This window comes from Limulus polyphemus, unplaced genomic scaffold (assembly GCF_000517525.1).
Source record: "Limulus polyphemus unplaced genomic scaffold, Limulus_polyphemus-2.1.2 Scaffold686, whole genome shotgun sequence".
Taxonomy (NCBI): Eukaryota; Metazoa; Arthropoda; class Merostomata; order Xiphosura; family Limulidae; genus Limulus; species Limulus polyphemus.
In genome coordinates, this window is record NW_013666296.1 from 286,680 (window position 1) to 305,933 (window position 19,254).

A 19,254-nucleotide genomic window follows, 5' to 3' on the forward strand; every position below is an offset into this window, starting at 1 on the left:
TACATATTGAATATAGAAACAGACAAACACATACATCACAAGAAACTATAACAGATTATTATAATTAGACAGGAAAAGTAATAACTGAAAACATTATACAAACAAATGGATTACACAGTTAAAATCTATGAATAAATACAAAAGAGACAAAAGGATGAACAGTAAAGGAAATATGGGCTTTTGTAGAACTTTTTACTGAAAAAAGAAAATTTTCTTTAACACTGGTAAATGACAAACTACAGAAGCAACAAGTAAAAAAATTATGTTAAATAAGGAAGCAGCATGAAAATAGATTGTTGATGGCATCCAGAATGTTTAACAACAATTACATATTGCACAATTTAAATCATAATAAAATTTGCACAAATCAATGACCATAGGCAAACAACTTTAATAGAAAATACATGGTAGTAAATAAAAATCTAACAACGAAACATACACATACACAGAAAAGATCAGTCTGAATCTCATTCATCATTATTTTGATGATAAAAAAAAAACAGCAAAAATATACAATATAACCTTTAAGACTATAGCTTTTTTCCTGAAAATAAATAAAGTTCATAAAAAATTACATTTAAATTAAAATATAAATTATTAAAATTCTTATTAATCTGGAAATGGAAATAAAAGGGCTCACAAGAAGAAAGTATATAGGAAAACCATCATACAGAGAAATAACATAAAAAAAGACAAAACCAAGAGAAAGAAACAACACAAAAAGAGAACACGAGTAGTTACAAAAAAAAATTAGAAAACCAAATAATAAAAAATACATATAACAAAATAACATAAATAGATAAATTACCAAAACACAAAAGTGGCTTCCAAATATATAATATTAGTCAAATAATCCTACAGGTCTGGCTGGCTGTATCATGGATGCTGTGATTTTGGAGAGACTGATTTTGTTGACTCATGCTCAGGAAATGGTATCTAATTATCACACGTGTAAAATTATCATTGTGGATAATCATAATATAAATTATGCATACATTTAAAATAACATACAAACAACAATGGATTATTTGGACTTCCTTCAAGGTTCTCCTTGCACACCCACCCATGAGAAAAGGAAAAATTTAAAACTTGACTATTTTTCTTAAGCTCCTATAAAGTGCTGGTCTCCACTACTGCTTATGGCAATTCATTCCATAAATTAATCCCCATGTTAGAGAAATAAAACTGTGTTACAAATAATATCTCTACCACTACCATGTTGTTGTAGTTCAGCTGGCTTAATATGCCATGGTATTGGGTGAAAGGCATTATCATTACTGGATATAACAGATACAGTGCGGTTGACACCGCATATTCTTCTTTACTCTCACTCATAAGTTCTTACAATTAAATGGGGATTAACCTGTTTTTTCCAAGTCATAAACTTGTGTCCTCTCATCCTATTATCTTCAGAATATAACAAAGAAATCGCAAGCCTTTACCTGGTCAATCACCAATAAATTTTGCAAATCCCCTTCAATATATGAATAAGATAAGAATTTTTGGGTATTAACTGATATAACTGTTAAGTCTTCAAGACAGTGTTCTATTGTATGTAGTAAAACTAACCTAAAAAGGCCATGGTTTCATTCTATAAGTCACTACTTAACTTCATTTGAAGTATTATGTGCAGTTATTAATCTCCTTATCTTAGGAAGGATATTGAGCTGTTGGAGAAGGTGAAGAGTGCTACTAGGATGACTGTAGGGATGAATTTGTTGTTGTATGAAGATATGCTGTGATCTCTTAATGTGTTCTCTCTCATAACAAGTGAGAGGGGAGATTTATGTACCTATAATTAAAGTATTCAAAATTATTTAGAAAATTCATAAGACTGATCCATCAGATAGACTTTTTGTGTTCAATCTGAGGGCAATTGGAGAAAAAGCCATAAATTCAAGATTTAGAAGGTCTGACATATCTTCTCAAAGGTAGTTTTACTTCTCCAACAGGGTGATGGTTAATATGTGGAACAAAGTGCCATTTAGTGTGGTATAAGCTGCAACTTTACAAGAGTTTAATAAAAGGGTTGAGGAACATTTGAAAGATCAGAACTGGTTTTATGATTAGTTTTGTAGAGGGAGTATGGAAGTCAGAATATCCTTGATAGGTATAAAGATTCCTCGTATCCCATAATTTACAATTCTCTATCACTGTTGTTATGAACCAACTTAATAATCTCAAGTCCCTCAAAATCCATAATATAAACCCCCAAAAGTCAAAAGAAATTTCATTTATCATTAAATAGCAGTCTCTAATAAAATCATTTAGAGTTTTTATTCCCAATTAACATATTTAAAAGCACTAATTATCATGTACAAACACTTCTATCCTTCCCTTAAATCTGTCCCACTACATATACTGTAGTTTACCTGTTGTCAAAAGCTAATCCACACACATTCCAGACAATCCCTCATTTAATCTTTGTAATCCTCTTGTATGCAGCTAATACACAAAAAACTCAAGAGAGTTACTTGACAAACTGTATCCTTAAGTTAAAGCTTCAAAGTTGCTCTCTCTATAAAATTTCAGAGAATTATGTGTGACTTCATGTAAGTGTTAAAAACCATTATTATGGTCTCAACATTCTTCCTATGAATCACCTAAGCTTTAAAACGTTTTCTTCTTTGACAGTTTTTTATTGGGGGTGGAAGGGACTTGTTTCAAACACAAGGAAATGTCTGCCAGTGATGGAATGCCCCATGCTAATGTAATTAGTAGGAATAATTTTAAATTTTTTGATAATATTTGTGAATGTAAAGAGCTACACTGTACATATATATATACATATATATTTGACGTGTGTGTGATAGGGATGACCTTTGTTGCCTTCTGTCACCTTGCCTTTTGTTCTTCAGAAAAAAAAAAACAGCTTACTAAGCTATAAATAGGCTACTGAATATATAATTTTAAATTTTGTACTAGAAGATAGAATCTATGCAGTGTGTGCTCACAATTTAACTTTTAAGCAAATTTTATTATAATAGCTAATAATAAATTACACTTGCATATTAATATCATTAATTACACTTTAGTCAAATATTTGCAATGTAAAACTAAAATTTGAACATAATGAAACAATGAAAATTGCAATAATTAATAAACGAGTAAGATAAAGAGTGTGATATTTCAGTACAGCACTCTTTGAGGTTGAGTCTTTCTAAGCCGAGAAACACACATTCTCTGCTTACACTTTACAGGAGTAATTAATATTAAAATGTGCAAAAATATTATTACACACATAATCATCCAACATCATGACACTGAGCTAAAGATTTTGTTAAATTATGATTCGTAAACGGTAAAGCGCTCACCTATCTCACGATCTAATTCAATAATTCATTCTAATTCTTCGCGTTACACTTACAACTTACACTTTACAGTCGTTAAAACTACAGATGATGAGATGCTAACTACTTTATATTATAATACTACTGCACTCTGCAGTATTTCTCAGGCTGTTAGTATTAAATTAAGTTGATTTAACTATTTATGAAAAGATATACACAACATTTTCTTACCATTTACTCATATACCTAAGTTACGTGATGGTTAGTGTTAGTTTAAAAAACCTGTTGAGGAAACTCTGCCATTTTTCTTAATTCTTATTTTAATCACAAACGGAGTAGATGTTTTGTTTCCATTCAAAATTATTTGAATTTCTAGCGTTGGACATAAAAATTCTGTAAATTAACTAGTGATCCTAAAATAAGTCTTGAAATTACTACATTTTATTCAAAATAGTCTTTCTTTTATAAATTTCAACTATTTTCTGAGTTTTACTATTAGTATTAGTAAAACACCCAGATATGAATATGAAAAACACCAATTAAAAAATGACAAAGTAGCATACACGAAAAAGCTAATTAAATTGTAAATGGTACAGTCATTCGTTTTTCATAATAATTGCAGAAACCTCAATTTTTCCTTTGCATTAAAAAGTTTATTCGCAAAGAAAAAGGTAAAAAAAAAACGGGTTAAAATCAATATACGAACAAATAGCAAAACTGTTTTATTTAGAATCCAAGAAAAATGAGGATGTCGATGCAATTAATGGTAGTGCTTTTACCTGGCTGAATCTTTTCTTCGTATAAGCATCCAGCTCAAAAGCATATACTTTTATTCGTTCGGTCCATAACGATACTGGATTTTTACTTTTTTATCTTAACGCTGATAAGCTGTTTCATTTATCTGTCTTTACTTCTTTCATAGTGTTTAAATAGCGTTCTGCTACAATGTTTGAGAATCTAAGATAAAACAACATTTTTATTATGCTTCAATAAGTCTCCCAGTGGCACAGCAGTATTCTTTAGACTTACGACGCAAAAAGTTGAATTTCGATATCCGTGATGGGCAGAGCATATATAGCCCATTGTGTAGCTTTGTGCTGAACAACAACTAAACCTAAACCGAACTTAAACAGATTAGGAAATTGCATATCAACAGTGAGACAGCGTAAAGAAAGGATACAGCCAGTATTCAGTAGAAGTAACCACATACTGTCCATTTTGTCGGGAACTTTTGAGCTCTCTACCTTTCAACAATATTGCCAAGTGTTCCACTGAAACACAAACCATAACTAACAGTACAAAGCTTCAAAAGATCCAGAATTTGTTAATATTCAGTTGCGGTTTGTGTTTTAGTAATACGCTCCTGAAGAAGCTGTAAAGCGAAACGTTGAGTGTCCAGTTAAAGAAGAATAAAAAAAATTGGTGTTTTAAGGTCATTTATTTCTAGCATTAAAATGTCTTTTATACACCTATGTACACTACAGAAATTATATAATGAATACTGTGAAGCTAGTGAAAATGTACGAGTTAATATTACCCCATGAATCGGACATGGCATGAAAAGGGCATGTTAATTAATAGCAAAAAATGGACACAATTTAATATACTGTGAGTAATGCAACAACGTAACAAAGGTTATTAACTAGGATTCAGTAACAGTGCAAACAAAATAGCAATTTCTGAGAAGGAGGGAGAGGTCAACGCTGAACCTGATCCTCCCTGGCCCAAAACATGGATTGTTACATTTCGAAAAGAATCTAGATCCCGATATAGAGAGTCGCTTGTTACCCTCAGCAACAAAGAACGAAGGTATTTGGGAACGAGACTATAACTAGCCGAGCTGAACAGTAAGTAGTTAACTTATTTCCAGTTTCAGCGTTAACGCGTTTATTGCGAGTGGTTCAATGACAATGTCGTCGTGCATAGAAAAAGGTGAGAAACAAAACTTTCTATAAGGGAAAACTCTTTTGATCCCTTGTAAGTCTATGTTATACATGAAGTGCGTGAGTGTTTATATTTAAATTAGATTTACATAGCGAACCAATATTTGTTTTGTAGGATTGCAATGTATTTTGTAATTAAAAACACCAATGAAAACTGTTTTCGTCAAATATCATTATGTGGCCAGCTCTCAATACTATGAGCCATGACCATCACACTGCAACTAACTGTAATACTCGTTTTAACTTTTCTTTAACACACGCTTATAATCTATTTAAATTATGTGAATCATAATTCGATTTTTTTTAACTTTTGAAATATATTGTGTATTTCTTTGCTCTTTAGTTTTCTATCGGTAGCTCACTACCATATATGTCTATCTTTCTGGAACTAAAAGAATATATGTGAGACACAGGCTTTTTTGGGGGAAAGATCTTATGTTGCCCGTGAAATATAGGCCAAAGATGAAGCTCAGAATGAAGTTGAATGATGTATACCACCAAAGCATAATCGCTTAATAAGTGTGGTGAAACATAATAATAAGAATGATAATTTATTACCATTAGTTTCTAACAGACTGTTACAAACACAGTATACATGAAATGGTATTATACTTTTTATTGAATACTCACATTGGGCCACTTAAGAATGCAGTCTTCTTCTTTCCGAATCGGGATTTAGGTCATCGACCTGGGAGGGTCAGGTTCAAATAGACCTCTTCCTCCCTTCTGTACGGTTGTTGTTGATTGTTTTTTTCTGTGGTTCAGGTTTTTTTTATGGTTGGCTGGTTTGATATGGGGTTAATGTATTTCTGTTGGTACTTTCGTTTTCAGGGCCATGTCCGTTTTATGTTATCAATTTATATGTGTGTATTGTCCTGTTGTAATTGTTTTGTTTGGTTTGAATTTCGCGCAAAGCTACACGAGGGCTATCTGCGCTACCCGTCCCTAATTTAGCAGAGGGAAAACAGCTAGTCATCACCATCCACCGCCAATTCTTGGGCTACTCTTTTACCAACGAATAGTGGGATTGACCGTCACATTATAACGCCCCCACGGCTGAAAGGGTGAGCATGTTTGGTGGGACGGGGATTCGAACCCGCGACTCTCAGATGGCGAGTGGAGCGCCCTAACCACCTGGCCATGCCGGGCCCGTTTGTAATTGTTATTTCGTCGGAAATGTTTTCTCAAACGTGTTATTGAAAATTTACTTTTTCTTCCTGTTTTTTTTTTTTTACATAAAATTAAACAAATATTGTTAACATAGATATTCATTTCTTTTCTTGTGCGAGCGATTTGTTGTTGTTGTTCTTTTTGAAGTTAAGCTACACAATGGGCTATCTGTGCTCTGCCCATCACGGTTATCGAAACCCGTATTCTAGCGTTGTAAGTCCGCAGACATACCGCTGTGCTACTGGATGGCTTGTGCGAGCGATCATTAAACTCTTGAAATACAATTTTATGATTATTTGTTTAGAGTTACGAAATATTATTTCTATAATTATCAAATTTTTGATAAGCTAGTTTTTGTGTGAATATATTGTGATTTATATTCTTTATGTGATTTAAATATTTCTCTAAAATTGTATAAAAAAGCACACACAGTATGTGACCTTTTGGACGTATCTTGCTATAACTGCATTTTCCTTTAAAAATAAAAATACACTTTTCGTTTTAACATTGACTTTTTACCTAAACATAGGCCAGTCAATTTTCGTGGTTCTACAACATTCATAACCTTTAAATAATTTGTCAGAAATGTGATTTTGAGAATCTGCATGTACAAACACAGTAAAACGAACTTAACATGCATAAGGTCGTATTGTTTTAGCTATCTATATCAGTATCTGTTTTGTAGAAGTAAATTATCTTTTCTGTAGCTTTCAGTCTTTGACTTACGGCCTCAATAAAGCAGGCCACTTGTTCCATTATAGATGTGTATGCTAAATTTGGTTTAAATCCATCAAATAAGTTTTGAATACAGTTGTTCAGCTATTTTAGGCAAGTACCTAAGTAAAAACAAATACTCACGAGTTATCTAAATAGCCTATCTCTGTAAATGTATGGTTTCATAATAAGAAATGCAGTGAAGAACATTTAATTTTTGATACATAAGTCATCTGTTAAACATGGAATAATTCACTTAAAATACCTTTTATATAGAGGGTTGAGAGTGCTATACTAAAACGATTTTGAACAACCAAATTGGCAAGTGAAGTGACAAACGAAAATGATAAAAAGTCTTGGCATGTTTCAGAACTGTTACAGAAGATGTTACAGAAAAGTGGAAAGGGTATAACAGCCCTTTTCGACGCAAAGTATTTATCCACTCAGATCGTAAAGATGTATTCAGACATGTATTTAGAATTTCTAGGACGGTGATATTCTTTGTACCAAAGAGACCTGCAACAAGTCGTATCCCAACCCGTGGTAAGTAACGGCGACTTGTAACGAGTCTTGTAAGTTCAGTGGCAAAAAGCCTTCCAGGCAACAGTGCAAGACATAATCAAGAAGGATCTTCGTTTGGAAACGTGTTAAAAGTCACGTGTACACAAGCTGCTTCTACGATGCATTTGTTCAACTGTCGCATGCCTCAAGCAATGGATAACGAAACGAATATTCATGCTATTCGACAAGAAGACGTACCTATGGATTTCTATGAAATTGGGCTCTTAAATTAAACCGAGCGCCAAGAAACCGCTGTCCTCATATACCACATGGGTTATGGAAAGCAGCACACAGTGAGAAGTGATTTGATTTATACACGGAAACCATTTGACGGAGTCTTTTTGCAAAAGGGCTTTTGTCAAGACACACAGTTGCCAGATAGAGCATGACCTCTGTAGAACGATCATAAATAACATTCAACATTGGAGTCTTTCAGTGTCACTTCCTATCTATGATTAGAATTGTTATGATTAGGCTTCAGAACGTTATTTGATCCAACGTTGATACAGATAGCTATAATATGATATATTTAATAGTAGGTTACAGAATATGACTATATTATAAACTGAAATAACCTCACAATACATTATGATATTTTATTAGTTGAAACTGTATTGAGAACTGTACTGTGAGGTTTAAATTCGGGACACTAGGTTCAGGAGACAAGCACACTATCAACTGGACTAGGCCTATGTGCATGAAAGATCACAGTATATTTAATAACCGGAGTATAGTATTAGGAAGAACATCTCAATTTAGAATTTATCATAAAACAATGAGACGATAGTACATGACAAATATACACAACCAATTCTTATCAATAAAATGTTGGACAAATTTACGGAAGAATGTCGATTAGAATTTTTAGTGGCTTATAGTTTGTTTGTTTTAGTGCAGAGCCACGTTATGTTATTTGCTGTGTTCTTTAAGAGGAATCAAACCTTGAATTTTTAGCGTTATAAGCCCGTAAACGTACTGCTGACCCATCAGTGGACTAGCGTATCGTAATTACTTTGAGTGTCAGGCTTGCAAAGAAAACTTACATATTTAAATATCTATATAAAGTTTACGTTTATCAGTGCATTATAAAGCCGCCGTGAAGTGGAAAATACAACTTTCGACGAGTTATTATATACTTTCAAGAATAATAGAAAAACACCATAATAATAACGTTTCCAACTCCGAGACTTTTAGGTTAGCCTAATTTGTGTACTCAGTCACTTTGTTCAAACATTCTGTCTGTAATGAAGTCGTCATTGAAGTTTACTTTCAATTAAATCTTTTGTTCATGGAAAAAAAACGCTCATTGTATTTATTACAAACAACTTTGTCGCCAATAGGTTGTTTTATATAGTGCTGAACTAGTAACAGATTTAAAATGTTGATGAATATCAGCTAATCTAAATAGCTGAGCTATAAGATCTCAACCTTCTCATTCACCGAAAAACTTCGCCTCGCTATTGTAAAGTCTAATCAAACTTGAAAGCAAGACAACCCCGCTTTTTCTTTTGAGGAAGGTCTGATGTTGTTTCAAGTTACTTCTAAACCTACCCTTAGGTCTCATCTGAATGAATACTCCTTTTCAGATCATATCAGTAGGAGTCGCAATGTAAAGAAAATTTTAAAATATTAAAAGAATAAATCCTGATATCTCAAGTGGATGGCTGCTGGGGCAGAGCTCTCCAATGGGGGTCTGTTGTCCACGATACCCCAGTGGACAAGTCCCTGATGCATGCATTACCATTACCTAAATATTTCTTGGTTTCAGTTTACCATGCCTTGTATCTTGATATAGGTATGATATAGCAAATGTAGCCAAATCCATGATAATGTCTATATATTCGTAATGTTGCATGTAATCACGAAGAAATAATAATTAAAAAAAACAACAATTTCTTCTATATCTATATGTTTTTGGTTTGGTAGTGAGGTACTGTTATGGAATAATACGTTCATTTTTACATAATGTATATTTACCGTTTCTTCACATATTTCGAAACTAATAACATTAGAAACGCCACATACACATGCACAAGTTCATGCTTTCCGAAACGTGCATCTTTCCCTGATTCATACTGGGTCAAACTCATTTAAAGTTGGGTTTTTATTCCACGATAACTAGCCAGACTACATTACATACACTTTTCAGTGAAACGAATGATTTCGAAATTTTGTTCATCTTCATTTAGTTAGATAATGAAAGACGATAATAAAGCTCAGATTGGTCATATTCTTCATTGCCCAATTTGTACGAAAATAAAACAGGATTATTTTTTTGGTGAACTGGAAACCCTCTGCGAAACTGTTTGAAAAAAAGCCTGAGGTAATTTCGGATTTTTTGGTAATTAAAAAGGAATACACAGACGTTTCTTAAAGGTAAAAAAGCCAATTTTTTTGTACTTAATATTATCTGACCCCTTTCTCTCCCCCAAATATAAAATCCTAGAAATGCCACTGATGTATATATATAAAAGTCTGCAGTAGGATAGTGGTAAGTCTTCGGATTTGCAACGATACAATCAGTGGTTCGATTTCCCTCGATGGGCACAGCAGATAGCCCAATGTGGCTTTACTATATCAAAACACACACAGACACACATATATATATATAAAACTTTAGTAGGTTTTTGTACGTATGAAATCAGACTTTTTGAAACATCAAAGAGTTATCTTACGTTTTCATACTAAGAAAACAAAATGTGCCTATACAAAACGCTGTTTCAGATATTCTTGTTGTTTTAGATAATATCATAAATGGTTCTTTATCTTCTAACAGACTCTAACTTGTCTGTGCCATGCTGTAAAAACACACAAGAATCGAGATCGGAATATTTTTGTAAAGACACAATATCCAAGAGGTAATCCAAATTCAAGCTACGTTCTTTAAAATACAAAACCCAAGATCTGAGGAGTCACGTGTTACATAAACCCGAAACTCGAGTATTAATTCTATAAAAGTGTGTGTTAAAAACATGAAACTCCTTAACCTACACTTTATAAAGAATCGTTAAGTGTATATGCTTAAGCGAGATATCTAAAATGCTGAACATTTTACTAATGGAGTAGAAAAATCTTTCTAATTGTTCTGTTAATGTTTTCAGAAATTTATGAATGTTTAATGCTTTGAAAGACGCCTTCTTTTATCTTAAAGATTGGTTGGATACCTTTGTACGTGATTGGGTTTAAGCGTAATCTAATATGAGTTATATAATATTGTTCGAAATCTTGCACTTTTGGAATATGTATTTTGTATTTATGACAAAAACTAAAAAGGCACATAATTTTGAACTACCCACCAGATGGAAGGCAGCCAGTCAGCAGCACCCCACCATCCACGCTAAGGGATTGACTGTAACTCTTATTTTGCACCCACAGTTGAAAAATGTGGGGGATATATTGTAAAATCGCACTGATTTGAACCTGATTTTCTAACTCCAAAATCAAAAGCTCTACCACAGGGCCAACCTGAGTCCTCAATTTTTGAAATAGCATATTGTTATTTGTATATAGAACAGATATTCTGATATATTTATAGGATCAGCGACGAGAAGATACATATTTTTGTCTTTCTCATATTATTTTTATGTCTCCGCAGAGAGACATACTGTTTTTCTATAAATTCCCCTTCTTTCTTTCTTCTTTTTCTAAACACTTTTCAATCGACCGCCATTCCTTCATTTGATGAAAAGTTTTGATATTAAAATATTGATGAACTTTTGGAAACTTGGGGTGTTGTAAGACCATTCAGAGGCAGTGTAACCCTATCTGAGCTTGTGATAATATACACCTGCATATTAAACTAAATAAAATTAAGTAGGAATTATAATCCTAACTCTATTTCAACACTTTCTACTCAAAGCCTTTTAGAATTGAAAGCTTGCCATTTTATATATTTGGTGTAGTTGGTAAAGAAGAATTAAAATATATCTATCTTCCATTTCTGAGCAACTGTAAAGAGTCTTCTTATAAAGGCATTTTACGATTTTATAAATAATTTTTTTACCCATCTCAAATTATAAGTTTGTATTTGTTAAGATACTACCATCATTTGTGGATATAATTATCCATGTCCTGTTTCTTACAGGATCCTCCGTCTCTTAGTGGTTTTATTACTACAGTCTTTTACGATACCACAGCATGTGGTCCGAACAATTACTAATGATGCTCAGCTATGAAAATAGTTATAGACAATGTTTAAATACAACTGTATGGAACATATAATGAACTGTTTACATCACTATAGAGTATTTGGTTTGGTTTGAATTTCGCGCAAAGCTACACGAGGGCTATCTGCACTAATCGTCCTTTATTTAGTAATGAAAGACTAGAGGGAAGGCAACTAGTCATCACCACCTACTGCCAACTCTTGGGCTACTCTTTTACCGAGGGATAGTGGGATTGACTGTCACGTTATAACGTCCCCAAGGCTAAAAAGGGAGCATTTTTGGTAGGACGGGGATTCGAACCCGCAATCCGCAGATTACCCTAACCACTATATAGTAAATAGAGTGGTTTGAGTAGTAGTTTATGGAGAGTGATTAGCTCTAGCTTCTTTAAAGGTGAAAAAAAAAGGAATCTAACGAGAAATTTAACCTTGAGAACAAATCACAGATATGATAATTTTGTTGCATAGTTTATTCTGACGTTCTTTCACTTCCTGGAAATGTCTTCGTGTTTAATCATGGCTGTTTGAAAGTTATGGATATTTTCTTCTCTGAGAAGATATCAAGTTAGTTTAGATTTTAGCGAGTACTGATTGAGACGGTCGCGATTCGAATCTTGTCACCGAACATGCTCGCCTTTTCAACCGTGGGAGCGTTAAAATGTGACAGTCAATTCCATTATTCGTTGATAAAAAGTAGCCCACGAGTTGACGGTGATTGGCATTAACTAGCTGCCTTCACTCTACTTTATCTCTTAAAAATTAGGGTGGGGGTTTCCCTATATGTCATGTTTAATGGTAAAAGTTCCTTACATTAGGGTCTGATTTTTCCACAGAAACACTGAATGGGAGAAAACAGGTTTCGGGTTTAAAATTTCACCGGTGAAATATTTAACTGGGAATTTTTGAGTGTGACAGTATCCGAGGTATTCGTGTAAATTGGCCTTTCAAAACCGGTCTACCCGTGTTACGCATAACAGTATTAACTTTCAGGAATTCTTGTTATGTTCAAACTGCGCAGTAAACTTGTTCTTAGACCACCTTCCCATGCACTTCATCAGTAAATCAAAGCATAGTTTAAAAACAAGCCCACAAGCTAGGTTGTCCACATCGACAATTTCTAACAGAATTCTGTCTGCTAGATAGGTCTTTCAAACAATATTATATTTGTTTTATCCTTTTTCTGTGTAGTATTTTTCTCTTAACTGTTTTAGCTCGGACTTATAACACTAAATCCGGGGTTCCGTTCTCCGCGGTGGATTCAGCAAATAGCTTTACTCGAAAACGAACAGACAGTTAAATACACTGGAAAATTTCGAGAGGATGTGAAAAAATGAAAATCCTGTCATCACATTTACTTCTAGCTTTTAGTGCAAAGCTCTCGGCAATAGGCTTTATACCTTATATCCACCGAGAGGGATCGAACCCCACATTTTAGTGTTGTAAGTCTGACCCAGCAAAGAACATATGTTATGCCCCTTCTTCTCTGCAACGTTTATTTTACACGTGTATGTACATTTGCGTGTAACGTACACACACGGATTTCTCTCAGTGGGAGATTAAAACACAGCGAGAAGCTAGCAATGTAAACGCTTACTTCTACAATCTGCAATTCGCGAAGATAACTATCTCATTCTATTTTGAAACGTGTACTAAAACGAAGGCAAAACCCACAAATTCATTTGCGGAGGAACAAAAGAAAACTCGCAAATGCTTTTCGGTCGACCGTTTTCGCTGAACAAAGAGTGAGTGAAAGTTAAGACTCTTTTACCTAAGAAGCTATTATAATTCTCTAAAGCACATTCAATCACAAAGAGGTCAAATGTCTAGAAATAAAAAGCCTCGTTACATACCTTCGACAACTCTACAGGTAATCTTCGCCAAGTATTTTCTGACCACCCTATACAACAGCATTAGATATCAACTAAGACACTCTCTGTTTTCAAAATTAACCCTTAAAACTACGCTTGACAAATATTTGACGACCTACTGTTACCACAACAAATACAATAATAAAAATGTAAACATTTGTATGTTACTAAATTTACTATTTATAGGAGAATGATATAATGGTGGTTAAATCATCACACTATAATTTTCAGTCTATGTAAAACTATGGTTTTCTAAAAGTGAATTTTCTGTTCCCTTTAGACAGTATCAAAGATACAGAAACACTGTAGGATTTTACATGACGAGAACAGTTAGTGCTCTATTCTAACTGTACTATTTATACTTTGAAGTTTGGCTTGCTCGTACACTCCAGTTTGCAACTACTTAGAGGTCCTGCCAACATCATCTCCAAGATATATTCTCCAGTTTACAAACACTAAGTGGTCTTGCCATCATATGCTACAAGGTGTGTTCTTCAGTTTGCAACTAGTTAGTGGTCCTACCATCATAAGCACCAAAAAGATATTATGAACAACAGTAGTGACAAACAAAGAATGTAGGCTGGGCTGACTTCTTGGAATTTTATCTTAACACACATACACCTATGTATATATATTAGTTAAGAGATGTTAATCTACATATGATTGATCATTTCGTGCTTCCAGTATTGCATCATTAACCTGAAAACGCAAATTAACGTAAAAAGTTAAGATAAAATACAAATAACAGAATAAGAATTTTACCAATTTTGGCTGCATATTTCTTTCGACTTAAAACAGACATGAAGCTGTTGTTTCTTAATGCGATGTAAAAGTGTTTACATCTGTTCACAAACATACAAATAATGGCATTTCAGCATGGAAAAACTGTGGCAACACCACAGATTTGAACAAAAGTTCGGTCCTGTATATAGAATCACGGTCTCTCGTGGTGAGACCGCTCGACTCGCAATCTGCAAGGTGCCGGTTTGAATCCTCGTCACCGAGCATGCTCGCCCTTAATCCGTGGGGGCGTTATTATGTGATGGTCAATCCTACTCTCCGTTGGTAAAAGAGTAACCCAAGAGTTGACGGTGGATGGTGATGACTAGTTGCCTTCTCTCTAGGCTATCACTGTTTAGTTAGGGGTGACTAGCGCAGATAGCCCTCGTGTAGCTTTGCACGAAATTCAAAACAAACCACACTCTCGGTGAGTCAGTAGTAAGTTTACAGATTTACAGTGCTAAAATATAGAATTCGATTCCTCATTATGGACAGAGCGCAGATAGCCCATTTCGTAGCTTTGCGCTGAAACAACGACAATGTAGAGTTGTGGAAGTGTTACTACACCTTCTAACTTGGCTAGAGTAATTACCGTGCCTATCGATATTTTTATAACATGTCGGGGGGTGCTCCAATTTTCTGATCTAGATTATTGTTTAACTTATTAATTAATAATACTGTCACATTGATTCGGTACTCCAGTGTTCTACGACTTGCAAATACATTAAGAAATGGTCTACAATTTATTCTGTCCAAGAGTGTAATAATTTACAGCTGGACATTAATTCTTTCAACAGATGTTACTTGCTAATTGTCTGTCTTTAAGCCTTATTATGTCGGAAGCAGTCTCATATTCTCCTAAAACAGCTATTTTTTTTTTACAATTTTATTATTGCATAAACAATTACATTCAGTCCAGTTTAAGATTTAGTATAATTCATTTTATCGTAAATTGAATTTTCATTTGCATATTTCTGGTATATTTGGCTCTGTCTTAAGGACATTAGGGACTACTTTTAGGTTAACAAGAGATATTACTTCTTCTAATTGTTCATTATTGTTTAAATCACTTGTAAGAAGCAAACTTTTATACATATGTTACTTGTACAGGTATTTGGATGAAAGATTCCTAATAAAACTGGAACGTGTACAAGCAACAGTTGTTTCAGCCTTGCATCAACGATATTTGTATATTTCCGTTTATCATAAGTATTTTCATCATCTTTTATCCAGTAACAGCCATTGTTAGTTAGAAAGAAAGTTAATGATGTTTGTTGAATTTCGCGCAAAGCTACTCGAGGGCAATCTGCACTAGTCGTCCCTAAATTTGAAGCGATAAGCTAGAGGGAAGGCAGCTAGCCAACTCTTAGACTACTCTAATTGAACAGTGTGATGGATTATAACATTTTAACATCCCCATGATTGAAAGGACGAACATGTTTTGTGGTGGGATTGGAAACCCCGACCCGCAGATTGTGAGTTGAGTACACTAACCACTAAGCCATGCCAGGCCGTTTATTTGTCAGTATACCTGAAAACCTCTCAACTTTAACAGAAACATAACTACATCATTATTATTACCAACTGACGGTATCATTAAGGAAGCAAAAATTGTATAAAGAACAATGTTAGAAAATGTTTTCCTTCCTTCTTTTGTTACTAAATCTTTAATGACCTCATTTGATGATAATATGCATAACCTGCTTTTTGGAAGGTAATAATTGACTCATTTAACTGATTAAGTCCTTGTGTTTTTAAATTCAAAGCCAAAAGTGTATAAAAAATAGAATTTTATTTTATTTCAGGGTGTTTTTAATTTCCATTCTCGGGCAAAAATCCTAAAACAACATAGCCAATATAAACCTTCGGACAGTTTCCATTTACCATACAAATCATTATGGTAATCGAGCCATTCCAACACCGGATGAAGGATGCTAATACAGAAACATATATATCTGTGTTGTAATTATTATAATAAGAATATTTATTAGTGCTGTTGTTATTTCTAGCAATATATAAAAATATACTTACATATTTGTGTACGCTTTTACCTTTTAACTGAGTCATATGCATATTTCGAGATTTTATAAATACTTATCATCCAAGTAGTGGGTAATATTGAAAACTATGAGACATCAACATGTTAAAACTAATTTCTGTGTCTACAGAATCGTCTCCGTCAAAAACAAATGTGAAATATTAATAAATACATAATATAATCATTATTTTAATACAGCTCATACTAAGACGTTCTGAACAGAATAATATTATTAGACAGTGAGTATTATAAAAATTGTAACTTATGTGTCACAGCAAAACCATAAACTTACTTTTCTTTAAACAAAATTTTGCTCAAATAGGAAAGTTGAAGTTAGGAAGAAATTACCTTGATAGTATAATTTATTTTCATCATTTTAACGAGCTAGTTTTTGAACTCGTATTCGTTGCACACACCTCGACTGTAGAATGCTCGCGATATTCCATCGTTAAACTTGTAACATTCTAAATTTAAAATCTGTTCAATGACCATAATTTTCCAAAAAGAAATTTAATTTATAAATAAATCCAGAATTTTTTAATCGTAACTGTTTGATTTCAGTGAATTTGAAATAACTATATAATAAATAAAGAAATACACCATTTTATTTATTTTTTTCAGAAATCAAGTTTGAAGAGCTTTGCAATCTTTTGAAAACTAGCAAGATTACGTTGCTCGATGTGCGGACATTTCAGGAGCTAACAGATGTAGGTTTAATTCCTGGCTCAATGAATATACCACGTGAGTCATTCTTTACATGGACATCTGTTTTATACTTCAGTACACCCAATCCTGCAATAAGCCACAACCACTTCTTCTATTTTATATTATTTTGAGTCATATGTGAATTCCTGTTGCTACCAATTTTGAGTACGCCTGTAATTCCTTAATAAAAGTGTTGAAGATAAACGTTGGCATCAACATATCATTCATTAATGATTGTTCAGAAGTGTTAAAAATATGACAATAATACTTCTTTGTGCGTTACACAAATTTCATTATTTGCGATATTTTTATACATATAATTATCATACAGTATGCTATATCTACTAACAAGGGATAATTTAAAAGTTTGACTTTTCATCTTACTTCTCATGATTTCTAATGTGACTAGGCTTATAGCTCTCTAATATAGCTTCTTATAGCTTTTCTTGATATAACACAAGTTAACTGAAGAAATGTTCATCTTGGAATACGCCGGTCTATCATTAGTGAAACTTCATGTTTTATTTTGTTTATGACGTGTGTGATATGACCCTTTTATAGTTGCTGAACTTGAAAATGCCTTTCATTTGTCACCTGACGAGTTCCAGAACAAGTATGGGTTTCTTCAGCCATCGAAGAATGACGAGAGCATTGTAATCACCTGCAGATCAGGTCGTAGGGCTAAGGAAGGCGTAGAGAAAATGGAGAAACTAGGCTACAATAAGTATGATAAGCTGCATTTCTATTTCAATCGTAAATACCAGAAACAAACAGAAATTCAAACTAGAAACAAAGCTGCTGAATATTCAATACTAAAAAAACATGTAAATGTAATAGGTGTTTTGTCTTCAATAACAAATACCTTAGTGGATCTTGTTAGTGTTTTTGTTTATCAAATTAGATAAGTCGCAATTCAAGAAACCATGTTCTCAAATGGTACACTTTCCTTCTTCAAATTTAATTTTTCACCGTCTGCAATACAACTTATGTCATTTTCCCGAAATCACATCAATTTTACTATATTTTTATTAAGATAAAAATAAAAAATAAGCTTCACATTCCAGAAAATTATTTTTCGTGAGGATTAAATCTAGCGACTTAAAGAAAATTTATACATCGTGTGTCATATGTTAAGTTTTTTTTTTTTACTTTACTGACTCCCGCCAATATGTTTAGTAATCATTTTCTTTTTATTATAGAGTTCGTTGCTACTGTGGGAGTTTTTTGGAGTGGAAAGAAAAAGGCAGGAAGGTTGTTTTTCCGTAAATCTTCACTCATTGATTGCGTTCCAAAACACCACTTGAGCAAAAAATGTACAGTTCTTGAATATTTTAATCAATCAAAGATACCTTAATTCTTTTATTCTTTACATAAGAAAACTTAATCAAATTGTACATCTCTTATTTCTTTAAGTATGTTTCAAAATCGTAGTTAAACGTCAAATAAACTAAATATCTTTTTAGTTTTGTTTCTTTTTGTTGTTGTTTTAGTTTAGTATCCTTACATTCCAACAATCATTTGAATACTATTTTTGTTTGTCTTTGTGGGAGAAGAAGCAGGAGATTGACAGCTTGCTTGAAACAAACTTATACCCTAAAAATGGCTATTCTAATAGAAGTATACAACTCTTTTTGTTGTTTTTTATTGTTGTTAAAGAACCTGACGCCATTGCTTATTTGAGTTCATATTCATTACTTGAAAATCTGGATCTCACATTAATTGACTTTTTAAAACCGGTGCGCTTTATATTCTCTCAGAAATACACAGCAAACACACTTCTTGTGGTAAAATATACAAGATATCTTATAGCTATCTTTAAATACGTGGATATGTATAGCAGGAAATAAAAACTTATATTTTCATTGAAATGCAAAAATATATGACAACATATTTGATACTTTCCTTCATACACATAAGTATATATGGCAACCCATTTCTTATATTCCTTGAAACATGTTTATATAAACAAAATATATGACAGCATAGTAAATATTTTCACTTTAACACACCAATATACTTG

The 19,254-nt window shown here is 33.2% G+C and overlaps 2 protein-coding genes across 4 annotated transcripts in view; one reads left to right on the forward strand and one right to left on the reverse strand.

Annotated features, from left to right (window-relative positions):
* Nucleotides 1-3,608, reverse strand: part of LOC106459951 — a 37,139-nt gene extending 33,531 nt beyond the window's left edge. Inside the window, exon 1 of one of the 3 annotated variants that reach the window (XM_013919622.2) lies at nucleotides 3,522-3,608. Coding sequence is in view for 1 of the 3 variants with exons in the window: in XM_022386532.1 (XP_022242240.1) it covers nucleotides 3,522-3,524 (3 nt within the window). In the remaining 2 variants the exon portion in view is untranslated. Of the gene's footprint in view, nucleotides 1-3,314; nucleotides 3,355-3,521 lie in introns of those variants that run through there. The other 2 variants (XM_022386532.1, XM_022386531.1) reach the window with 2 other exon arrangements.
* A 1,565-nt stretch (nucleotides 3,609-5,173) lies between these two features.
* Nucleotides 5,174-18,622, forward strand: LOC106459952 (thiosulfate sulfurtransferase/rhodanese-like domain-containing protein 1). Its single transcript, XM_022386525.1, has 4 exons — nucleotides 5,174-5,222; nucleotides 17,151-17,270; nucleotides 17,796-17,958; nucleotides 18,434-18,622. Exons 1-4 carry the CDS (start codon nucleotides 5,195-5,197, stop codon nucleotides 18,498-18,500), a joined length of 378 nt encoding a protein of 125 aa, XP_022242233.1. The 5' UTR covers nucleotides 5,174-5,194; the 3' UTR covers nucleotides 18,501-18,622.
* The last annotated feature ends 632 nt before the right edge of the window (nucleotides 18,623-19,254 follow it).